The sequence below is a fragment of the Marmota flaviventris genome, chromosome 17, assembly GCF_047511675.1.
Source record: "Marmota flaviventris isolate mMarFla1 chromosome 17, mMarFla1.hap1, whole genome shotgun sequence".
Taxonomy (NCBI): domain Eukaryota; kingdom Metazoa; phylum Chordata; class Mammalia; order Rodentia; family Sciuridae; genus Marmota; species Marmota flaviventris.
The window spans coordinates 27,621,835-27,643,412 of NC_092514.1; the positions used below are offsets into that span (position 1 = coordinate 27,621,835).

The 21,578-nt window shown below is 45.3% G+C and overlaps 2 protein-coding genes across 17 annotated transcripts in view; one reads left to right on the forward strand and one right to left on the reverse strand.

The window, feature by feature from the left end:
- Mis12 (MIS12 kinetochore complex component) overlaps positions 1–21,578 on the forward strand; it is a 167,863-nt gene that overhangs the window by 50,345 nt on the left and 95,940 nt on the right. For 3 of the 14 annotated variants that reach the window (XR_003580710.2, XR_003580711.2, XR_003580714.2), the window contains exons 3-4: positions 11–111; positions 2,486–2,651. The exons of 8 other annotated variants lie outside the window; for them this stretch is intronic. The gene's annotated coding sequence lies outside the window, so the exon portion shown is untranslated. The remainder of the gene's footprint in view (positions 1–10; positions 112–2,485; positions 2,652–21,578) is intronic. 3 more of the 14 variants (XR_003580713.2, XR_011704966.1, XR_011704970.1) reach the window with 2 other exon arrangements.
- Positions 1–21,578, reverse strand: part of Nlrp1 (NLR family pyrin domain containing 1) — a 40,967-nt gene that overhangs the window by 12,292 nt on the left and 7,097 nt on the right. For 2 of the 3 annotated variants that reach the window (XM_071603315.1, XM_027922644.2), the window contains exons 5-11: positions 19,750–21,367; positions 15,768–15,938; positions 9,800–9,970; positions 6,925–7,095; positions 4,728–4,817; positions 1,979–2,073; positions 1,069–1,231 (exon numbers count right to left, since the gene is read on the reverse strand). In XM_071603315.1, coding sequence (XP_071459416.1) covers positions 1,069–1,231; positions 1,979–2,073; positions 4,728–4,817; positions 6,925–7,095; positions 9,800–9,970; positions 15,768–15,938; positions 19,750–21,367 — 2,479 coding nt within the window. The remainder of the gene's footprint in view (positions 1–1,068; positions 1,232–1,978; positions 2,074–4,727; positions 4,818–6,924; positions 7,096–9,799; positions 9,971–15,767; positions 15,939–19,749; positions 21,368–21,578) is intronic. The other variant, XM_071603314.1, reaches the window with a different exon arrangement.

A 21,578-nucleotide genomic window follows, 5' to 3' on the forward strand; every position in this document is an offset into this window, starting at 1 on the left:
GGTTTTCCAGGTGGCACATGGTCGGGTAGACAGATGCCACTTTCTGTGAATGCAAGTTGGGAGTGACACTATCTCCCATCAGCTGAGAGACATATACTTTGACAGTGTTTGGTGAGTGGTAATGTGTTATATAAGAGATCATGATTTTGATTATAGGCATTTATGACTCATGAGACTACAAATGCTTGGAGGGCAGGGTTACCATATTCATCTTAGGGTTCCCCCTTTCCAGTAGGTAATTATCACATAGTATAGCTATTAATACAATGGAAGCACATAGATTAAAGGAGAGTTAAGGGACATAACCAAATATAACGAGCAGATCTTGTTTGGATCACCGGCAAGCATGCATTTTAGATAACCGAGCCAATTAGAATACAGTCTGGGTGTTAGATGACATAAACTCATGTCAGCTTTGTTAGATGTCATAATGGCATGGTGGTTATAGAAGAAAAAGTATTTTTATTTTCTGGGTATGCCAAATGAAATACTTAAGGATAAAATAACCCAATGTCTTGAATTTAAAATATTGTAACAGGGGGCTGTGGTTGTAGCTCAGTGGTAGGTAGAGTGCTTGCCTAGCATGTGTGAGGCCCTGGGTTCGGTTCTCAGCACCAGATAAAAATAAATAAATAGAGGTCCATCAACAACTAATAAGATTGCTTTGCATGCCCAAAGCCCTGGGTTCAATCCCCAGCATCACCAAAAAAAAAAAAAAAAAAAAAAAAAAAAAAAAAATAAATAAATAAATAAAATAAAAAAATAAAAAGCAACCAATAAGAATATTAAAAAATAAAATATTGTAACAATAATGAAAAAGGATAAAAGAGAATAATTGAATTTGGCAAAATGGCGGCTGAAATTGGGCAATGGGATGTGGAAGTTCCTTGTACTATTTTTGTGTATGGTTGAAACTTTTCATAATAAAACATATTTTTTTCCCATAATAAAAAGCACAAAACCAGGATCTTAGTCCTGTCCCTTCCTGCTGATTTGGTAAGGGGAGAGTTCCCAGGGGGAATGGGGAAGAGAAGGCCAGCCTGAGACAGGCAGAGACCCCTCACTCACCGGTACAAGCTCTTCTCTTTGTCTACCATCTCAGTAGCCACAGGCCCTGTGGGGCCCCAGAAGTTATCTTCAGTCCCCAGAAGCTCCATGTGCAAGTCCTCATTAGAGGCATGAGAAGACAGATGGAAGGGTTCCACTTGTGCTACTTGTGGGGAGCTTTCCTCTGGAATAGGCAGGACAGTGGTCAGCTGTATGTTCTCTTGTCTGTTCTCCCCAGCCCCCTACAGCAGGCTTTCCTGGGGCTGTCCACTATCTGAGAATATCCCCCCACTGACCCTTGACCCAGCCTCTGTCCACCTCCCCTTTCCCACTGGATCAGATGTGTCACTCTGCTGGGCGCGGTGGGCACACCTGTAATCCCAGCAGCTCGGGAGGCTGAGATAGGAGGATCACAAGTTCAAAACCAGCCTCAGCAACCATTAGGTGCTAAGCAACTCAGTGAGACCCTATCTCTAAATAAAATACAAAATTGGGCTGGGAATGTGGCTCAGTGGCTGAGTGCCCCCTAGGTTCAATCTTTGGTACCAAAACAACAACAACAGCAGCAACAACAACAAAAATCCCAGAGGTGTCACTGTTTTCAGCATGCCCTAGGTAGACAGATCAAAAGATGGATGGGCAGTGATGGAGAGGTGATTCTTTGAACTCAGGAGCCCAGAATGGGGGACAAGGCCTTGCTTCAGAGTCTGATGCATGCCATAGACATTGGAGAGGGGCAGCAGCAGCCCCCAAATCTGGGAGAGAGGGGAACAGAAATTCGTCCAGGTTCTTGCAAGAATATCTTGCATGAGGCAGGACCCTTCTAGATGGGGAACCCCATCCTACTCCAGAGTTAGGGAGATGGAGATCATCCCATATCTTACAGGTACCCACTCCATCATGATGCCCCCAGTCCAGTCCCTTCAAATACCTGATTGTGGTCTCTGCCGCTTGAGTGAGGACATGTTCTCACCCATCTGTCCTTCATCCGGGTCCCCAATAGGGATCATCACACTTGGCTTCCTGCTAGAGATGTTCATTCTCCCTCAGATCTTGGGGAAAGCTAGGGTTGTCTATATGACATCCCCACTTGAAATTCAACTTATCTAAATTCAAATCCAGTCCCATACTGCTTCTATAGTCCCTGTCTCAGTGAATGGTCTCCATCCACACATGCATCCATGCTAGAACTGGAGCATCATCCTGACTCCTTCCTCCCTGCTGTGGTTTGATATGTCCCCAAAAGATCATGCATAAGAAAGTTAATCCCCTATGCAATGGTATTGGGAGGTGGGAGCTTTTTAAGCATGATGAGGTTAGGAGGGCAGTGCTCTCATCAGTAGGTTGATGTCATCATCACAGGGGGTGGATTTGTTGAGGCTGAAGTGGGTTTGTTATAAAAGCAAGTTCAGCCTCATTTTTTCTCTCTCACATGTAGTCTCTGGCCCTTCTGCCTTCTGCCATGGATGATGCAGAGAGAAGGGCCTTTCCAGATGCAAGTTTCTCCACCTTGGACTTCCCAGCCTTGAGAACTGTAAGAAACAATCTCTGTTCTTTATAGAGCACCAAGTCTCAGATATCCTGTTATGGCAGCACAAAAGAAAGTAAGACATTTGCCCACAGCAGACCACCTTGATAATACCTCCCAGTAGCTCTCCTTTCTGTTCTCCATTCTCTGCCCCCAGCACCTCTATTCTAGTCCCAGGGCCTTGCATCTGTGGCCTGAACCACTACAGCATCCCACCAAAGGTTTCCCTGCTTTTGCTCTGGATCTCTCTCCAGTGCATTTTCTGCACAGTAGCTGATATTAAAATATGCATCTAACATATCATTTTACTGTGAAAGTCCTGTAATGTCTCTTTATTGCTTCTGGGGGAGGGGGCGGGGGAACGAGAAGTTCCTAAAATGGTCCAAAGGGCCTTGCTATGGCCCTTGTCTCTCTCCAACCCCATCTGGGCCATTTTATCCCTACTCACTGATCTCTAGACAGGTGGCTCTCAAACTCTGTGTGCTTAAAAATGGAACGGAGCGTTTGTTCAAACAGATTCCATTGAGGGAAACTGGCTCCACCCCAGAGATTCCAATTCAGTAGGTCTGGAGAGGGGCCTGAGAATTTGCGTTTTTGAGAAGTTCCTCCGTGATGGGGAGGCTGATGCTGCTGGTCTGTGGACAACACTTTGAGTGGCACTGTCCATATACCTGGCCTCCTGCTACTCCTCAAAGGAGCCAAGCTATATTCTGCTTCAGAGCCTCTGTCTGGAATCCTCCCCCTTCTCAGTTCAGCTGACCTTTCCCCATCTTTCAGAACTTCCCTCAGCTCCTTGGACAAGATCAAACAGGTTGGTGCTCACACCAACCCCAGGTGCAATTACACAGGCTTGTGGCAGGACTTGTACCTGTCTCTCTATTGGACTTGAGATAGAATCGAAGACATAAGAGATAGAGAAGAGTCAAAAGAAAGCAAAAGGGGACTGTCACTTTAATCTGAAAGCCTTGTGCTAAAGTTCCTCACACTTTCACATCCTAGGCCAGGATCCCTCACAGGCCTGTTACTTCCCAAACCAATTTCCCCCCCCTCCCCCCCGAGGCCTGTCACTCCCAAATTTCTGAGAAGTCTCCAAATCTTTATTCACAATCTTAGTGTTACTGGAAATTCACTCAGGAAAATGTGCCATGTACTTTTAGAACAGATGGAGCAAAGGGAGATGTGATATTTTAAGTAACCTGTAACATAGGGAACGTTCCAAACATTATCTATTGATCAGATAATGCAGACAATGTCAAAGATCCTGAGAACAGCCAGACCACCATAAAAAATGTCATCTCCCCATACCTTCCCAAGTCCAACCCTTACAAAGTTTGCTTTTTTTTTTTTTTAAAGAACACAAGATCCCCAAAGTGCTTTCTCACTTAAGATAGCCCACATTCTGTCTTGAATATGTACTCCTTGCTTTTGTGAACAAATCTCTTCTTGTGCCTCTCTGACACATTGAAATTCTTTTTTTCTGATGTATGTCAAGGACCTCGTTATTCTGAGTTGAGGTCCAGGACTTCCTGTCCAGGACCTCCCTCACCCCTTCCAGTGATAGACTGAGCTCTTGGAGGTTGGACTGTGTCTTGTTTATTTTTGTGTCCTCAGATCCCCAAATAGTGCCTCATGTTCTTCTGATGAATGGATGACTCTGTGGCTTAAGCCTAGGAGCCCTTTTCTTTCCATTAATGGTGAGGCACACAGCCTCCAGGAACTTGAGGACAGAAGGATTTCACAGTCAGGTGCTGAAATGTGCCAAACTAAGAGAACATGGGGGCTACAGTGCATTCCCTGGGGTGGAGGATGGACTCTCTTGCTCTGAGGTGCTCACTCAAGTCCAGGGGATGGGTACAGTGTGGGTGGGTGGTGGGGTGGTGGTGGGGAGGGGGTGGGGGTGGTGATGGTGGTGGTGATAGGGGAGATGTGATGGTGGTCTTTCCTCCAAAGGTTTCTCAGTGTCTTTGTCTTTGTCTCCCCCTTATGGTCATTGTTTTCACTGTTCCAAATCTCCAGTCCCGGTGGCCATTCCTTATCTGTTTGTCTTTCCCACCACCCCAAGACCCTTTGTCCACCTCTTAGTTCTGGACCAGCGGCAAGGGCTCAGCCCTGGGCCTGGGTGGGTCAGAGGGAGACCTGGTTCACCCCTTACCATCTGCTGGAGATGAGCAGCCTGGGTATCTCTTCTTCCAGGGCCTTCAGCTCTTCCCTCACCTGGTCACTCAAAGGGATGTAGTCCAGCCTGCAAGCACAGGGGCGGGGTCTGGTTCTCCTGGGATTCTCCCTGTGATCCTAAGTTCCTCAAGGACCCAGCTCCTGGGTTCCACCACCTGCTAAAGGAATCTGCCACAGGTTCCCTGGAAATCAGGCTCTGAGTTGGAGGTAGAGTGAGGAGGTTTATTAGGGAGTGTTCTTGGGCCAACACCAGGACAAGGGGAGGGAGGGCAGCAGAACTGGGCAGGGGTGGAAACTGCTGTGATATAGTCTAAATGGCAGCCTTGGCTAGCTCACGGGGGTTTCTGAAGCCAGGATGAAATGATACTTTGGAAATGGGATGAGGGACTGGGAGTTTACACCCCAACATGGGTCAGTCATTGGATGCAGGCTATCCCAGGAAGGGGATGTCCTTGGGTGAGGTGGCACTCATTGGCACAGGACATCCCTGTGGCCAGCTGCCATCGCATCTCCAGTGGTGGAGGGATACGTCTTCATTCCTGAAGAGACTCTGGGCTACATTTCACAGTGTCCACCACAGAATGGCTATTCAGAGTGACCACCTAGGGCTTAGGTCTGGGGTTTCCTTCCCAGAGGCTGGAAGGACAGAGTCCTGGCGTTTCCGTTGTATTTGAAGTAGTTACTCTCTTCTCTGGGCCCCTGTGTCCTCAATCTACAACCTGGGATTTGTCACTCCTGCTTTGCTCATGGTGAGGCAGGGTGAAAAGAGCCTACATCTGCAAAAGCTGTGCATTGTCACCGTTACTGCTGTTGAACTGTTCTTTGGGGGAAGAAGATGGAGCTCTTGAAGTGAAGCTTGTCCCTGTTTACCACACCCTGGGCTCCAAGAGGGAGGATGCAGAAGCCATCTCAGAATTTCACGGAGCAAGATCTGAATCCAGATCTACCCACAGCATCAGCTCTGGAGAGACTTCTGAAAGAGCTCTGTGGGGAACCAAGGCACTAGCACCCAGGGTAGAGTTCCCCTGGTTGTAAATGGCCAGTTTTAACCACGGGAGAACCTGAATGTAAGTTCTTCATTCCCATTATCTTGCCCAACTACTCCTTTAGGTTTGGGAGTCAAGACAGAAGGCCTGGCTGAAGAAAGCCTGAAGGTACAGGCTTTCTGGACCCCTCCTGAGAGCCAGATAGAACCAGATGGCTCTAAACCGTAGTTCTCTGAGCACATGGCCCTGGCGGGGAGCTGTAGAGAAGTGTTCTGCTAGAAATGGTCTAGGGGCTGTGTTCAGTGAGGTTGAAGAAAGAGGAAATGGTGGAAAGTGTGGTGGTGGCTGCTTGGAGAAGGGCAGGTATCTCCACGGCTACAGGATGGGGACTTTGCTGGCTTGCATGACCTTATAGGGCTGGGACTCAGTTCATTTCAACTACGTAGGGCCTGCCTGGCCCTCCCTCCAGGGCTCAAGTCCCCTTTTGTTCCAGAGCCTTTCCTCATACTGTGCCTTTGCTCTTTTTTGGCCCAGTCAACTCCTATTTCTCCTTCAGGTCTCAGAGAAGCCCTCCCTGGCCCTTCAATCCAACTCCACCCTCTCCCAGCATTGCACTCTCTTAATACTCCATACTTGTACCTCATAGCACTCAACAGAGCTTGTAAATACACATTGGTGTCTTGACAGGTGGTCAATGACACTCTCTTTCCCATTGGAGTGTACGCTTTGGGAGGGCAGGGCCCATTTCTGTTTGCTCATTATTGTATCCCTAGGGCCTGGGCAGTGCCTGACACATGGGAAGCCTGCCAGGCATTGGTGTATGAGTAAATAATGGATGAAGTACTACCCTGGAATGAGGTGAACATGGGAGAGACCCTTAGAACATGCAGTCTCCCCAATAATTATCATGTGATCATGCTCAATTCTCTTCCTGGTACCATCTTTGTTTTTATATGCAGTTCATTATAACCCAAAAGGTGGGCATGATATTTCCATTACATAGATGAAGAAACCAAGTTTTAGGCGAGATAAATGACTTATCCAACTCACACAGTATGAGTGGCACAGATGAAAAGGAGCCCAGGCCACCTGGGCTATGCATTTATCCATTTTCCTTCCTTTGTCCCATCTCTCAGCACCCCACCTCTACCCCTGTCCCTGACCAGAAAGGACCCACAGGGCTCTTACCACAGGAGTGTGAGTTGGCAGGCTGGATGCTTGAGCCCCTTGTAGAGCAGCCTCACTCCATGGTCGCCCAGGTCATTCTGTTGCAGGTCTAGCTCCAACAGTCTGGGGCTGACGCTGAGTGCAGAGGCTAGGTCCTGGCAGCAGCTGGAAGTGAGGCCACAGTTGACCAGTCTGCCGGAGAGACGCACACGGACCACTGGTCATTGTCCTGAGGACTCATTCCTTTGGGTAACTGGGGTCTGGTCTCGTTTTCTAATTATTGTGGCCCTTTGGTGTTCCCAAGTGATGTTAAAGGAACATAAAGACCTTCCTGACTTGTGGTAATCTGGGAGGTTTTAATTTTTCTTTCAGGAAAACTAATCATTAAATTATTAAATTTAATTTGCAACCCAGGAGCCATTCAGGATGCAGGCCACCTCCCTTTTATGCTCCTGTGGGAGTCACATGAAATCTGCCCATGCACTGTATCCACCTTGTATGAACAATTTACTCAGTGTCCCATTGGTGTGTCTGGGTTTAGTTGTTAACCACATTGGCTTGGCCAAATACTCAAAGTCAGTGGACACAGGATGCTCTGGTGGGTTTCAATATTAAGGGGATCCACAGTCTAGGAGAAAAACTACTGAGTTTCTAATATATGAACAGAAGTTGAGGGGGATATGATAGGTTCTACTGGAATCGAGGGCCTTTCCTATATTCTCCAGTACATATGGGTAAATATTGGGTACATATGCTGGCCCAAGCCAGGGCCAGGTCTGACATGCTGCATGCTGCTCTGAGCAGTGCTAAGCTCTAATGCCTTGTCTTATCTGTTGGATAACTCTGTATCTCTTATAGTCGAGCTGCAGGTCAAATGGAATGGACATAGGGATCCATTGGTCTGCTGCTTCTGGGCTTGAAGAAGGGCTCATATTCCATGATGTCCGGGAAAACCTGATTCTTACTGTTCATGGCCATCTTCTCCATAGGGAGAGGATGGGATGGCTCATCTGGGAGAAGCAAGGATGGAGTGGAAGGATGGTTTTACTCTGTTTTTCCAGATAAAGCCCCCTTTCCCCTTTGTAGAAGTGGGGTAGCTATAGACATTCACTGAGAAGGGGCTGGTGGTAGGTGCTTGGGATTGAGGCTTATGTGTCCTATTTAATTTTGGTAAACAATACCCATCCCCAGCTATTTGATACCAGGGATTGAACCCAGGGGTGCCTAATTGCTGAGCCACATTCCTAGACCTTTTTCATTTTTTATTTAGTTATTAAGTTATTATGTTGATTAGGGTCTTGCTAAGTTGTTGAGGCTGGTTTTGAACTTGTGATCCTCATGATTCAGCCTCCTGAGTCGCTGGGATTACAGGTGTGTGCCACTGTGCCCAGCTTCAACAATGTTCCCCTTAATTAGTACATCCTTTTCAGAAGGCAAAATTAGCAGTACATATAGTCTTTACCCAGAAATTCTCAGAGTTTAGTCTACAGATAATACACTGTGTCTCAGGATACGTAGAGGAGGATATTAATCGCAGCTCTGTTTATGGTGATAAAGATTAGCGATAACCCAGATGCCTAAGGAAGTGATTAAAAAACTAATGGTGAATTCGGGTAGTGAAATTCTGTGCTGCCATTAAAAAGAATGAAGCAACTATATGTATTGATGTAGGACCATCTCTAAGATCTGCTTTTAATGATGAGTCAAGGTTCAGAAGAGCATTTGGGACCTTTTCTACAGGAAGAGGCTGTGCATGTGCAATATGTATATATAGGCTTTCTTTAGGTAATTGCTGTCTAGAGCTCCTCTGCTCTTGGTGTCTTAGTTCAACTTCTGCTGCCCTCAGCTTCCACAACTTGATCTGCTCTGCTCACAGCAGAACACTTAGGACTTATTTGCAAACCAACCTGGTAGCATGTCACTTAGTCCTTAAAGGGTCTTGGTGAAGAGGGGGCGCTTGGAAAGTGGACTACCAGGCTTTGATGTCAGACCCGGATTCAAAACCCAGTGCTACTGCTTCCCACTTATGCAGCCTTATAAAAATAATTTAACCTTTGACCCATTTTGTCTTTTGTAGATGTAGTAAGGATAAAATATTACCCTAGCCTTCTAGGGATGGGTGATCCCTGGTGTTAGAAGGAGACCCCAGTGGCTCCCCTTTCCATCCTCCCATCCCCTCTACCTCTTTGCTCAGGATTATTGAGTAGCAGAACAGGCAACAGCACCGTGAAGCAGAAGATTTGACCTTAGGAAGGTCAAATGCACGTAGGACCAAAGATGTGAACAAACATCTCTTGAGGCTCAGGCAGAAGCCAAAAGGAGACCTGATGGCAACTGTGAGACCTGAGTGCATGTGTGTGTGTGATTTTGTGCATCAGGGGGCAAGGGGCTCCAGAGAGACTAGGGAGACATGAGCAATCCACTTTTGTGCTATTACCATCATCCTCTGTAGTAGATTGTGAACTGGCCACATAAATTCTCTCCTGGTGCCCACCTTGCACCTGTGCCCCATGGTAGTGTCCTTCCATCAAGAACTAGAGTCTATTTTTTCCTCCCCTAGAATCTGGGCTTGGATATCAGGAGATCTTCTTTTACCAATGGGACAATAGCAAAGGTGACTAAGATAGGTGTTTGAGAAGGGCTTGTACACTGGGACTTGGCTTCTCTTGTTGCATGTGGAGCCCTGAGGTCACCCCCCACCCCATCTCAGCCCAGGTGTGGGTGAGCATCCTCCTGAGCCTCCACAGAACATTGAGTTTCTGCAAGCTCCTCCGTATCCCACGAAGCAGGTCCCCCCTTTCTCTGCCATTTTCTTAATCTGCCACATGGTCAGCTTCTTTCTCCACTGTCCATGTCCACCCTCACCAGGCAATATCTCTCAAAGAGGAACACTTACCGCAATCGCTGTAGCTTGCAATACCTCTGACTCAAACTCTGGAAAAGGTGCTGGGCTCCAGCATCTGTTAGCAAGTTGAAGTTCAGCTCCAGCTCAGTCAGGGTCTGGCTGGTGCTCAGCCCTATGGCAAGGTCTTTGCAGCTTTCAGCGGTGAGGCCACAGCTGGCCAACCTGTAGGAGACACACACATCCATGACCTCAAGTTTATCATCTTGTGGTTCAATGTATACCCACAAACAACCATGGAGCACCTATTGGGGCCACACTTGTGGTCCAGGTGGAGGTTTATAAGACCTCTTATCTCAGGTCCCCAGAAATGCACATGCTACGGTAGGGATAGACTTAGAAACAAATAGCAATAGGTCAGTTTTTGATCAAAACTCTACAGTGCTTTACCACATTACTCAGAGTAAAATTCAAGGTTCTTATCCTGGTCACCAGGATCCATCCTGATGATCTGGATCTTTGTCATCTCTGTCCCCATCTCTTTTAGCTCCATTGTTACTAAACTTCTCCCTGTTTCTTAAATACACCAGAGCCTTTGCACCTGCTCCTTCTTCTGCCTGGAGCAATCTGGAACAAACCAGTACCTCATGATTCATTCCTTTACAAACTTCAGATCTTTGCTCAATGGTAAGTCACCTTGATGAAGTCTTGCTCACTACTCTGCCTATTCAAGATTATACATGCACCCCCAGATTCCCCACAACTTTATTCTGCTTTGCTTTTTCTACAGCCCTTATCACACACAATGCATTTTACTTGCTATTTGACTTTTTTTGTGTTCCTTCCTCTTCATAATATAAAATCCATGTGTTTTGTCCATTTTTGTTATTAGCCACACTCCCACCCCTGGGTTAGTGCATTTCTTAAGGCTGTAGATGAATGCACAGAATAGCATCAAAAAAGGGGTAAGTCAAGGTCACTGAAGGCAGAGGAATGAGTGATTGAGAAAAGAAGGAGGATGAAGGTGTGCCTGGAATGGGTGGCTCCCTAAGGTGAGGGTGGTTGTGGGGGGCACTTCTGGATGGCAGGGTGGATGTGAAATCACAGTACATTTGTTGTTTAATCTCGTTGGCATACAGATTAAGTTTGAGGATACCAAGATAGTGGTAGGTCTCGACTGTCATTATAAGATGTTTGGACTTTATTCAGTGGGCATTGATGAGCCTATGAAAGTTCTTGAGGACAGTTGTGATTTTTGTATTACTTTGGAAAGATCCCTGACAGTAAGTGGAGGGTGATAGGTGGGGCAATGCAAGAAGCAGGTGGTATAGTGGGAGAATGAACACCTGGGTCAGAGTCATGGCTGTGGGGAGATGTTTCTGGGAGACTAGATGACACTCAGTTACTCTTTAGATTCTGGGACCAGGGTTGGATATGGAGTTGAAGCTACTGCCACTTACTGAGAAAGCAGATGAGAGAGGAGACAGGGTCAGCTTCTCAGGTCCACAACTAAGTGTACTTGTCACATAGTTCCAAGTGCTTAGGAGGGCCCATGATTGGGGTTTAATTCTTGGTGGCTGCCATCTTGGATTTTTAAATATGCTTATCTTTGAATTTATGTTTTGGAAGCAAAGCTTGATGGAATAACAGAATCTTGGCTTATATATGCTCTTATCTCAAGTCAGTTTTCTCCTTCCCTGAGCTAGAAGAGTTCTTGGCTTCCTACTTCCTTGCCTCCTGGTGTCACAGGGTATCAGCTAGCCTTTTCCTCAACCCAGTGACCACTGTTGTCCACTGTCTCCAGTGTGGGACTGGATCAGGAATGGGGAGGATAAGGGTGGTGCACTTAGAACCATGGCTCATTTGGTAATTTGGTGAGAACAAGACTCACCCACTAATGATCTGGATACCGCATGCATCCTGGCAATACCCTGGTGGTGGTGGTGGGGTTCTCCCATCTGCTGTGGATTGGGTAGTAGAACCATGGGCACATACATGCTTTCTGGCTTGAGTTTTGCGCCCACTCTGGGACAAGGTGCATGGGTCTGGTGACTGCTGGGAGGGGAAACCTGGCATTTGGTGGGCTGTGTGCACATAAGTTGTGGGTGGGATCTCAAGGAGCCACTTTTGTGGTCCTCTTCATCTGCAGGGATTCTCCTTCTTCAAATCTCAACCTCTCCCCAGACCACCAAGGACATCAGGCCTCAGGCTTCATTGAAGAGGCTGAGGTTATCTGGCTAAGGGTGAAAGAGTGAACTGTATAAGGGCTCTGGAGCCAGAGAGACATTGGTTTAGGTCTCACTTTGTCAGTCACCAGTAGAAGACTATGGGCAGGTTTTATTCTCTTTGAGTTTCACTTACTTACCTATAACATGGATTTGCTAACTCTACTGTGCAAGGTGGTTGTAAAGATCTGAGAAGATAGTGTGTGCTGTGTGTTTAGGACAGTGCCTGGCAGTGTTTAAGGGATGCTGCTGTGGGACCTGAAACCCTCAGTGTCCCTCAACCTCTCTTCCTCAGCTGCCATGTTTCCACACAATCTGTCTCTGTCCCTTTGTTCCAGAGAAGCCCAAGGCTCCTCCTTCAGGTGTCTTTGATCCTATGTCCTTCTGCTCTCCTTCTGGCTTTGCTCTTTCTAGATCTCTGAGTTCTCCATCCTCTTCTCTTACAACTCCTCCTATGTTTATGTAATATGCTCTTATGTAATGCACTTTACATGAAAGTGCATTAAAGAAAAATCTCAGAATTCTTTTTTTTTTTAAAATTTTTAATATTTATTTTCCAGTTATCGGCGGACACAACATCTTTGTTTGTATGTGATGCTGAGGATCGAACCCGGGCCGCATGCATGCCAGGCGAACGCACTACCGCTTGAGTCACATCCCCAGCCTCCAGAATTCTTGATTCTAGCCCATTCAATGTATTTCAAGAAACATCCAAAAGTGACATAAATGACATAATCCTATATTTAGAAGAACCAAAAAAGGCTGTGTGCAGTGGCACACACCTGTAATTTCAGTGGCTCAGGAAGCTGAGGCAGGAGGATCATGAGTTCAAAGCTAGCCTCAGCAACTTAGTGAGTCCTTAAGCAACTCAGCGAGACCCTTTTTCTAATGAAAATATAAAAAGGGCTGGGGTTGTGACTCAATGGTTAAACACCTCTGGGTTCAATCCCTCGTTCCAAAAAGCAAACAAAAACCCTCAAAAAATTCCACCAGAAGACTTGTAGAGTTGATAAACAAATTTAGCAAAGCAGCAGATACAAGATCAACATACATAAATACATTGCTTTCCTGAACTGTGATAATGAATCAGCTGAAAAAGAAATTAGGAAAACTATATCCCATTCCCAATAATCTTAGAAAATACCTGGGAATAAATCTAACCAAGAAGGTCAAAGACCTCTATAATTAAAACTACAGAATATGAAGAAAGAAGCTGAAGAGTACCTTAGAATATGAAAAGAACTCCCATGTTCTTCTTGGATGGGCAGAATTAATATTATCAAAATTGTCATATTAAAAGACTAATACTTTTGTCAACAAAAGCATTATCAGATTCAATGCAAATCCTATTAAAATACCAATGACATTCTTTACAAAACTAGAAAAAAAATTCATCTGGAAGAATAGCTAAAGCAATTCGACCCAGAATAGCTAAAGCAATTCTGAGCAAGGATAGTGATGCTGGAGGCATCACAATATTTAACCTCAAATTATACCAGAGAGCTATAGTAACCAAGACAGCATGGTATTGGTGCCAAAAAAGACATGAAGACCAACGGAACAGAGTAGAAAACACACAGAGAGAAATCCATATACATATAGTCATCTGACACTCGACAAAGGTGTGGAAAACATATGTTGGAGAAAAGATAGCCTTTTAACAAATGATGCTGGGAAAACTGGATATCCATATGTAGAAGACTGAAACTTGATCCCTATCTCTCATGCTTCACAAAAGTCAACTCAAAGTGAATCAAAGGCCGAGGAATTAGACAAGAAACTGCAACTGGTAGAAAAAAAATGTAGGCTTAACACTCCAACATATTGGCACAGACATTGACTTCCATAACATAACTTCTAAAGTGCAAGAAAGAAAACCAAGAATCAAGTGGGATGGCATCAAATTAACCAGCTTCTGCATAGCAGAGGAAACAAGAGTGTGCAGAGAGAACCTCCAAGAATGGGAGAAGATCTTTGCTACCTGCTCCTTAGCTAGGGGATTAATATCCAGAATATATGAAGAACTCAAAAACCTTTATACCAAACAACAACACCAACCACAACAACCACCATAAAAACCCCCATCAAATCATCCAATTAATAAATGGGCTAAAGAACTAAATAGATAACTTTTTAAAAGAAGAAACACAAATGGCCAACAAATATATGAAAAAATGTACAACATCTCTAGAAATCAGGGAAATGCAAATAAAAAGTGCATTGATATTTCATCTCACTCCAGTCAGAATGGCAATTATCAAGAATACAGATAATAATAAATGTTGGCTAAGATGTATGTGTGGGGGGAAGGTACACTTATGTATTGTTGGTTGGACTGAGTATTAATATAAATACTCTGGAAAGCAGTATAGATTTCTCAAAAAAAAAAAAAAAAAAACAAAAAACTGCAAATGAAACCACAATATGACTCAGCTATCCCATCCCTTAGTATATATCCAAAAGATCTAAAGTCAGCATATTATAGGGATGTAGCCACATCAGTGTTTACGACAGTGCAATTCATAATAGTCAAGCTATGGAACCAGCCTAGGTGCCCATCAAGAGATGAATGGATAAAGAAAATATGGTACATATACATAATGGAAAAACGAGCCATAAAGAAGAACGAAATTATGTCATTTGCTGGTGAATGGATGGAACTGGAGAACATCATGCTAAGCGAAACAAGCCAGACCCAGAAAGTTAAGGATCGAATGTTTTCTCTCATTCATGGCAGTTAGATCAAAGTAAGGGGGAATAAAGGAGGAGAGAATGCCATGAAAATAGGAAGAGAAATTTGTGAGGTAGAGGACAGGGATTGATGGGGAGGAAAGAGGGACAGGAAAAGGGAGGAGTGGTGGAATGAACCTGACCAAACATTCCTAAATACATATATGAATATACCATAGTGAATTTCACCTTTATGTATATCCATAATGCACTTATTTAGAATACATAGCTTGGCGTGGTGGTGCATGCCTATAATCCCAGGGGCTTGGGAGGCTGAAGCAGGAGGATCACAAGTTCAAAGCCAGCCTCAACAACTTAGCAAGGCCCTAAGCAACTCAGTGAGACCCTGTCTCTAAATAAAATACAAAATAGGGCTGGGGATGTGGCTCAGCAATTGAGCGCCCCTGAGTTCAATATCTGGTACTCCCCCAAACAGATTATAAATAGATAGAATAAAGATCAATAGTATAGAGGAAAGGGAGCAGGGGAAGGAAGGAGAGAAGTAAAAGGGAAAGGTAAATGGGAAGCACTGGGGACTGAATTGGAGCAAATTACATTCCATGCTTATATAATGATGTCAAAATGAACCCCAAGAGTGACATAAGCCAGAATAGAAGAACACTGCATGATCTCACTTGTTGGTTAAAAAGAAAAAAAATACACAAAAAAAGTAGTATGGAGGTTCCATGGAGAGGTGGGAGAGAAATACTATTCCCTCTGCCTGGGGTATTTTCCCTCCGGTTTCACTTAGTCAAATCCTCTGTGATTTTTAGATTTTCTTCCAGTTACTTCCTCAAGGAAGTTTTCTCCACTAGAGGCTTTATCTGGGCCTGTTGTCACTTGTCTGTTAGCTGTGGTCTCTAATGCCAGTCTCTCACAAACTGCGGGAAAAGATTTTGTGTGCATGCGTTTACCATAGTAGCACAGACATTCGTCACAGTGCACGGTCAGAGGGGATCAATGGGTATGTGATAAATACAAAGACTAGTCTCTCATCCTAAGACTCAGCCTTTGCCTCCCATCTCGCACCCCTCACTGCTTCATTGGACACCCCAGGCCAGACTTACCTCAAGGTCTCCAGGTAGCACAGAGGTTGTCTCAGGGTCTTACGAAGATTCTGCACTGCAGAGTGACTTAGCGAATTTCCACTAAGGTCCAGCTCCCTCAGGCCTCCACTGACTCTGAGAGTAGAGAAGAGAACCTGCCAGCTGTTGTCGGTGATGGGGACCCATCTGGACCTGAGGGAGACAGAGAGGAACAGGAGAGATGTGACCCAGATGTGCAGAGTCTATGTGCACAGCACTGCACAACAGGGAGGGGTTCTGTCCTCCTGAGCACCAGGCCTCAGTGGGCAGTGCCATTGCCAGGACTGACCCACGTTTCCACCTGCTCCTGCCAACCTGGTTAGGTGCCCTCCTCTGTGTGGTACCTCATTCTACAACCCTTACCAATAGTATACCGATGTGCTCATCCTCTCCATCTTTTTCTGTCTGAGCCTGGGAGTTCCCTGAATGCAGGGGCAGATAGTTGGTATCTCTTTTTATCTGTAGTACTCAGCATAGCCCCTGGCATAGAGGAGGAGCTTGGAAATTTGGACAGCCCTCCTCCCATCAATGAAGACATACCTGTCTTTGGCACAGAATTTTGGAGTCCCAGTGGCTAGAAAGGAGATGGGAACAGAGTCCAGGAGAGACGGTTTGAGGATGATTTTGTGATGGGATGTTGGATATGATTAGATTACTACTCTCCATGTTGGTTTTCGTGGGCCCCTGTACTTTCTAAGGACAGCAAGACCTTGGTGAAGTTCCACAGGAAAGAGATGGCAAAGGGAATGTCCTAGGAGAGAATATTTGCAACCCAGATGGGAGAGGATGATGAGTTTCACATGAGTGTTAGAGTAGACTCTGCCTTATATGACTTCCACCCATGTACTTTCTCCATTTTCACCCAATACTTTAATGATCTCACTTGCTTCTGGGGTGTTTTGGTTGGATATGAGGTGTCCCTCCAAAACTCCTGTTAATGCAGGAATATTCAGAGGTGAAATGATTGAATTGTGAGAGCTGTAGTCTTATCAGTCCATTCTAGTTTGAATGAACTGGGTGGTAACCATAGGCAGGTGGGGCATGACTGCAGGAGGTAGGTCACTGGGGTTGTGCCCTGGAAAGGTCCACCTTCCCTGTGGCCTCTTTCCCCTCCCTCTCTTTGCTTCCTGACCTTGTCTTGAGTTCAGAAGCTTTCCTCCACTTCACCTTAAGCCCAGAGCTTGCTTGGTTTTGTAGAGCTTGAATAACACATCTTTAAATTTTTGCTTCACCTTAAGCCCAGAGCAATGGAGTTGGCCATCTATGGACTGAGACCTCTGAAATCATGAGCCGTAAATAAACTTTTCCTCCTCTAATTTGTACTTGTTGGGCATTTTGGTCACAGAGATGCAAAAGCTTACTGAAGCACAGGGCTTCAACTGCTCAAGCTCTATTCCATGTTTCAGAGTGACATTTCTGTTTTCTTGCCAGATGTCTCTATCACCACACTCCAGTAACTCTTCGACCCACTACAGTCCAGTCTTAATTCATTTTTCCCCTAAAGTCTCCAAAGCAGTGCAGAGGTGTGGAGCAGAGGCTCTGGAACCAGCTGCCTGCTTGCAAGTCCCCCTCCCTGTGCCTCATTCAGTCTCCTTAGTTGCAAAATCAGGACAGCAATAGCACTGGATGGTGCACAGGGTGTGTGACGATTATAAGATACTGCAGAATCTCTCCCAAATCCTAGTGCAGTTTTAAGCATTAAAATATAAATGTCAAAAATACAAATGCTACACATGCATCCAAAAAAAAAAAAAAAAAAAAAAAACATTCTCCAGGTGGCCAGTGTTGACTGAAACAAAAATTTAAACATGTGTTATTCAAGCTCTACAAAACTAAATAAATATAAAATAAATCAAATAATTAAAGTTCCAAAGGATGGATTTTGTTGATTCATACATAGCATTTTATACTACCTGAAGGGCAAAATTCAAAACTGATTCTTCAAAATGTATGTTGCTTGATTATAAGACAAATAGATACCTGAGGCCTCTCATCCTGCCTTGATGTATTTGGTGGTGCTGGGGATTGAACCCAGGGCCTTGTACATGCAAGGCAAGCACTCTACTGACCAAGCTATATTCCTAGCCCCTTTTCCTGGAATTTTTTTGTTGGTGGACTCTAGTCTCCTGGCTGTTCTCCCTGCCTGGCCTGGCTGACTTGGAGCCTCTCAAATCTCCCTCTCCACTTGTAGCAATACCCCCCACTTTCCCATGGGATGCTGCTACCATCCATTCCAAATTCTCTTTCTCTGGCCTTGGTGTCCCTGGTTCCTCTTGTCCCCCATCTGGTCTCTGCCTCTGTGCCTCTCCAGGATGCACATCAGGCCACTGCCACTTGCAACACCTGTGTCCACATCCTTTAAGGCCAACATCATGTTTACAACCAAGAATAACTAGAAACAATCCCACGAATAGGGGAATGGTCAAATCAGTCATAGAGCTCTCCTGAGGGATGACCCCATGGTCATTCAAAATGCTGTTGTATCAGACTTAATAACACAAGAAGATAGTCTTGACCTTTTAGGAAAATAAAGCTGACTGATATAAAATGTATAGCATGGTTCAAATGAATAGAAGACATAACTGAATTATTATTATTATTATTATTATTTTCTGGTGTCAGGGATTGTACTCAGGGGCCCTTAACCACTGGGCCACACCCAGCCCTATTCATTTCTTTATTTTGAGAGAGGGTCTCAATGGGTTGTTTACAACCTTGCTAAGTTGCAGAGGCTGGCTTTGGACCTGCAATCCTCTTGCCTCAGTCTTCTGAGCCTTGGGAATTACAGGTGAGAGCCACCATGCCCAGCAATAACGCAATTCTTAATGATGGTCATCTCTGAGTGATGGAATTACAATTGATATTAATATACATCTTTTTGCTTATCTACATATCTTAATCTTTCTACAGTGAACATGGGTTTTATTATGAGAAAAAGCTTTAAAAATCTGAAAAGAGAAGACTCAAATAAATAAAACATTTTTTTCCTCTGGGCCTTTCTCCTTTTCTGGTTCACTTGTGTGCTCATTCCCTTCTTTGGGCCCCCATAATACCTTTTCCATACCTCTATTATCGCAGGCCGTCAAATTCTATTGTAATTATTTGATGGATGACTGTTTTCTCTCCGAGTTCCTTAGGGCAGGGATTGTTTTTTTGATTTGTAATTTGTAGGGCATGGCACAAAATCAGTGTTAAACTAATATTTTTGGAATGAACCATCTAAGGGGGGAAGATAGACTCATACTGATACTGAACGATCAATACTGCCACACAGGCAGGGGAAGTTCCCAGTGTTGCTGGGGTTGGATGGCCACTCAGACAGCTACTGTTTTATGCTTAGAGAGTGTGTTTCAGGTTGAGTGTCCAGGGCAATAGTGGCATCATTGATGCAAATAAGGAAATCAGTTTTGCAGGGAAAAATTGGGGACTCCACTTCATAGACATGTATCCTGAAGTGATGGGGGAAGATCTCAGGGTCAATGTCATTGTCATGGGAAGGGAGAGGGAGGTGTGCTTAAAGCAGTTGAAAGAGAAATTTATCATTTCTTGGAGAGACAGCATATCAAGAGAGAGAGCAGCAGAGGCAGATGGATTGCTTGATCCTTGGAGAGGGTAGAGTTTTTTTTTGGTACTGAGGGATTAAACTCAGGGTGCTTTACCACTGAGCCACATCGCTAGCCCTTTTTATTTATATTTATTTTTATTTTGAGACAGAGCCTCACTAAGGTGCTGAGGCTGGCTTTGAACCTGCTATCCTCCTGCCTCAACCTCCTGAGCCACTGGGATTACAGGCATGTGCCACTGTACCCAGTCATGCAGACTTAAGTAGGTAGAGAATGGTGGTTGGATGGGGCAGTTAGAAATCATGGTGACATCATCCTTTGGCCCCTGGGGCTGAGCCTGAGTGTCTGCAGTGTTCAGGAAGTGTGTGGGAGCTGATGAGAGGAAAGGTCAGGATACTCACAGGACAACTCCAGGGGGTCTCCATCCTTGTCCCTTCTGTGGGCCCTCATTCAGCTGAAGCCTCTTCACATGACTGCAGAATTTAATGCAGAAAATGAACACCAGAAGCTCCATGTCTGTCTGGACATACATCCTTGTTCTTTGGAAACAGTCCATGGCTTGCATTAGGAATTCCTCATCCTGAGTCTCATACAAACAATGGAGAAACTCCAGAGAGTGTGGTTGTCCTGGTGGGGATTTGGCCTCCACCCATTGCAGCAGCTCCCATTTCCTTTCCGGAGACAACTGGAAGGTGAAGGGTTTCTCTGTTGCTCTTGACCAGTGATCACTTAAGAGGCCGAACAGGAAGCGCACAGTTGGTGCCCCAAAGAGGTTGTTCCTTCCATACACATCTAGCAGCTCTTCCATACCTCCAAGGCCATCAGGACTTTGGCTTCTTTCCTCCTTATCCCTCAAGGCATAGGACATTGCTGCAAAGAACTCCTGGAAACAGAGATGAATGAAGCTATAGGTCAGGGAGTCAGGGCCCTTGCGGAGAACACCCCTCTTCAAGAAAATGGTGATGATGGCTTCATTTAACTCATGCTTCCTGAGGTCACCTGCACTGAACACAGTCTTTCTTTGCCAGAGGCCTTCAGCAGCCAAAGAACAGAAGTCCTTGAGCTGTGTCCCTAGGTGTGGAGCTGGAAAGGCCTGGAAAAGGTAGTGCATACACAGGCTTGTGATGGTCTGAATGGTGGGTGGGAGTTCTTTCCCCAACTCCATGTTCTCCTTCAGGTACGTGCAGACCATCCAGGACACCAAGGGCATGAGACACAACGTCAAGAGCTCAGGGTTTGATTCCAGCATAGTAAAGGCTTTGTTTGCTTGGCTTTCATCTGTGAAATATTTGTAGAAATATTCTTTCCTGCCAGATTCAGAGAAGCCCAGGACTTCTACCCAACGTGGTTGCTTCAAAGAAGGAATGAGTTTCTGCAGATCTGTGGTCCGAGATGTGACCAGCAAGGAGGCCTCAGGGAGTATGGCTTTCCCCAGCAAACTGCCCAGGAGTGCATGCACGGGCTGTGACTGGCTCCAGTGCACACAGAGCTCAGGACTCTGATTCTCCAAGACCCATTTTGGCTCATCGATACCATCCAGGATGAAGAGCAATTGCTCTGGTTGAGACAGGATCTGCCTGATGGGTGCTGTAGGGGCTGTCCCATCTTCTGAGATGAGCTCAGCCAGACTCACCAACTTGCATTGGACCAGCTCTCTGCAGCTGAAGTAGAAGATGTGCTGGAAGCGGTCTCTGAACAGCTGGCCTTCTTCCCAGGCTCCCCTCACCTGCCTGGCCAGTGTTGACTTTCCAATTCCAGGAGCCCCATGCAGTATGACAATATGAGGTTCTTTCTGGAAACCTGGGCCTGGGCTAAATAATTCACGGATCTCAATCAAATGTCCTTGCTCCTCCACTACATCACGATGCCAGCTTTTCCTGGCCAGGGGATCCTGGCCTCTGGGATGAGGTTTTTGTAGAAGTAGCAGCTGTGTGAATTTTTGGTGCATATTGTCATTTTTCCAGGATTGTGCGTGGCGGAGCTTTTCTCTTCTCTGGTTTTGATATCTTTCTCTGATTCCTAAATAAGGGAGGAAAAGATGGGAACTAATGGTACAGAACAGAGTTGATCATTTATTCATTTAACAACTGAATGGACTTAGGTATCTACTCTGAGCCACATAGCACATTAACTGCAGATAATGGTGGGTTCTGGCAGGTGATGTAGAAGGAACAAGGGCTTTGGAGTAGAAGATTTTAGTTCAAATCTTTACCAAGTCATACTCTCTGAT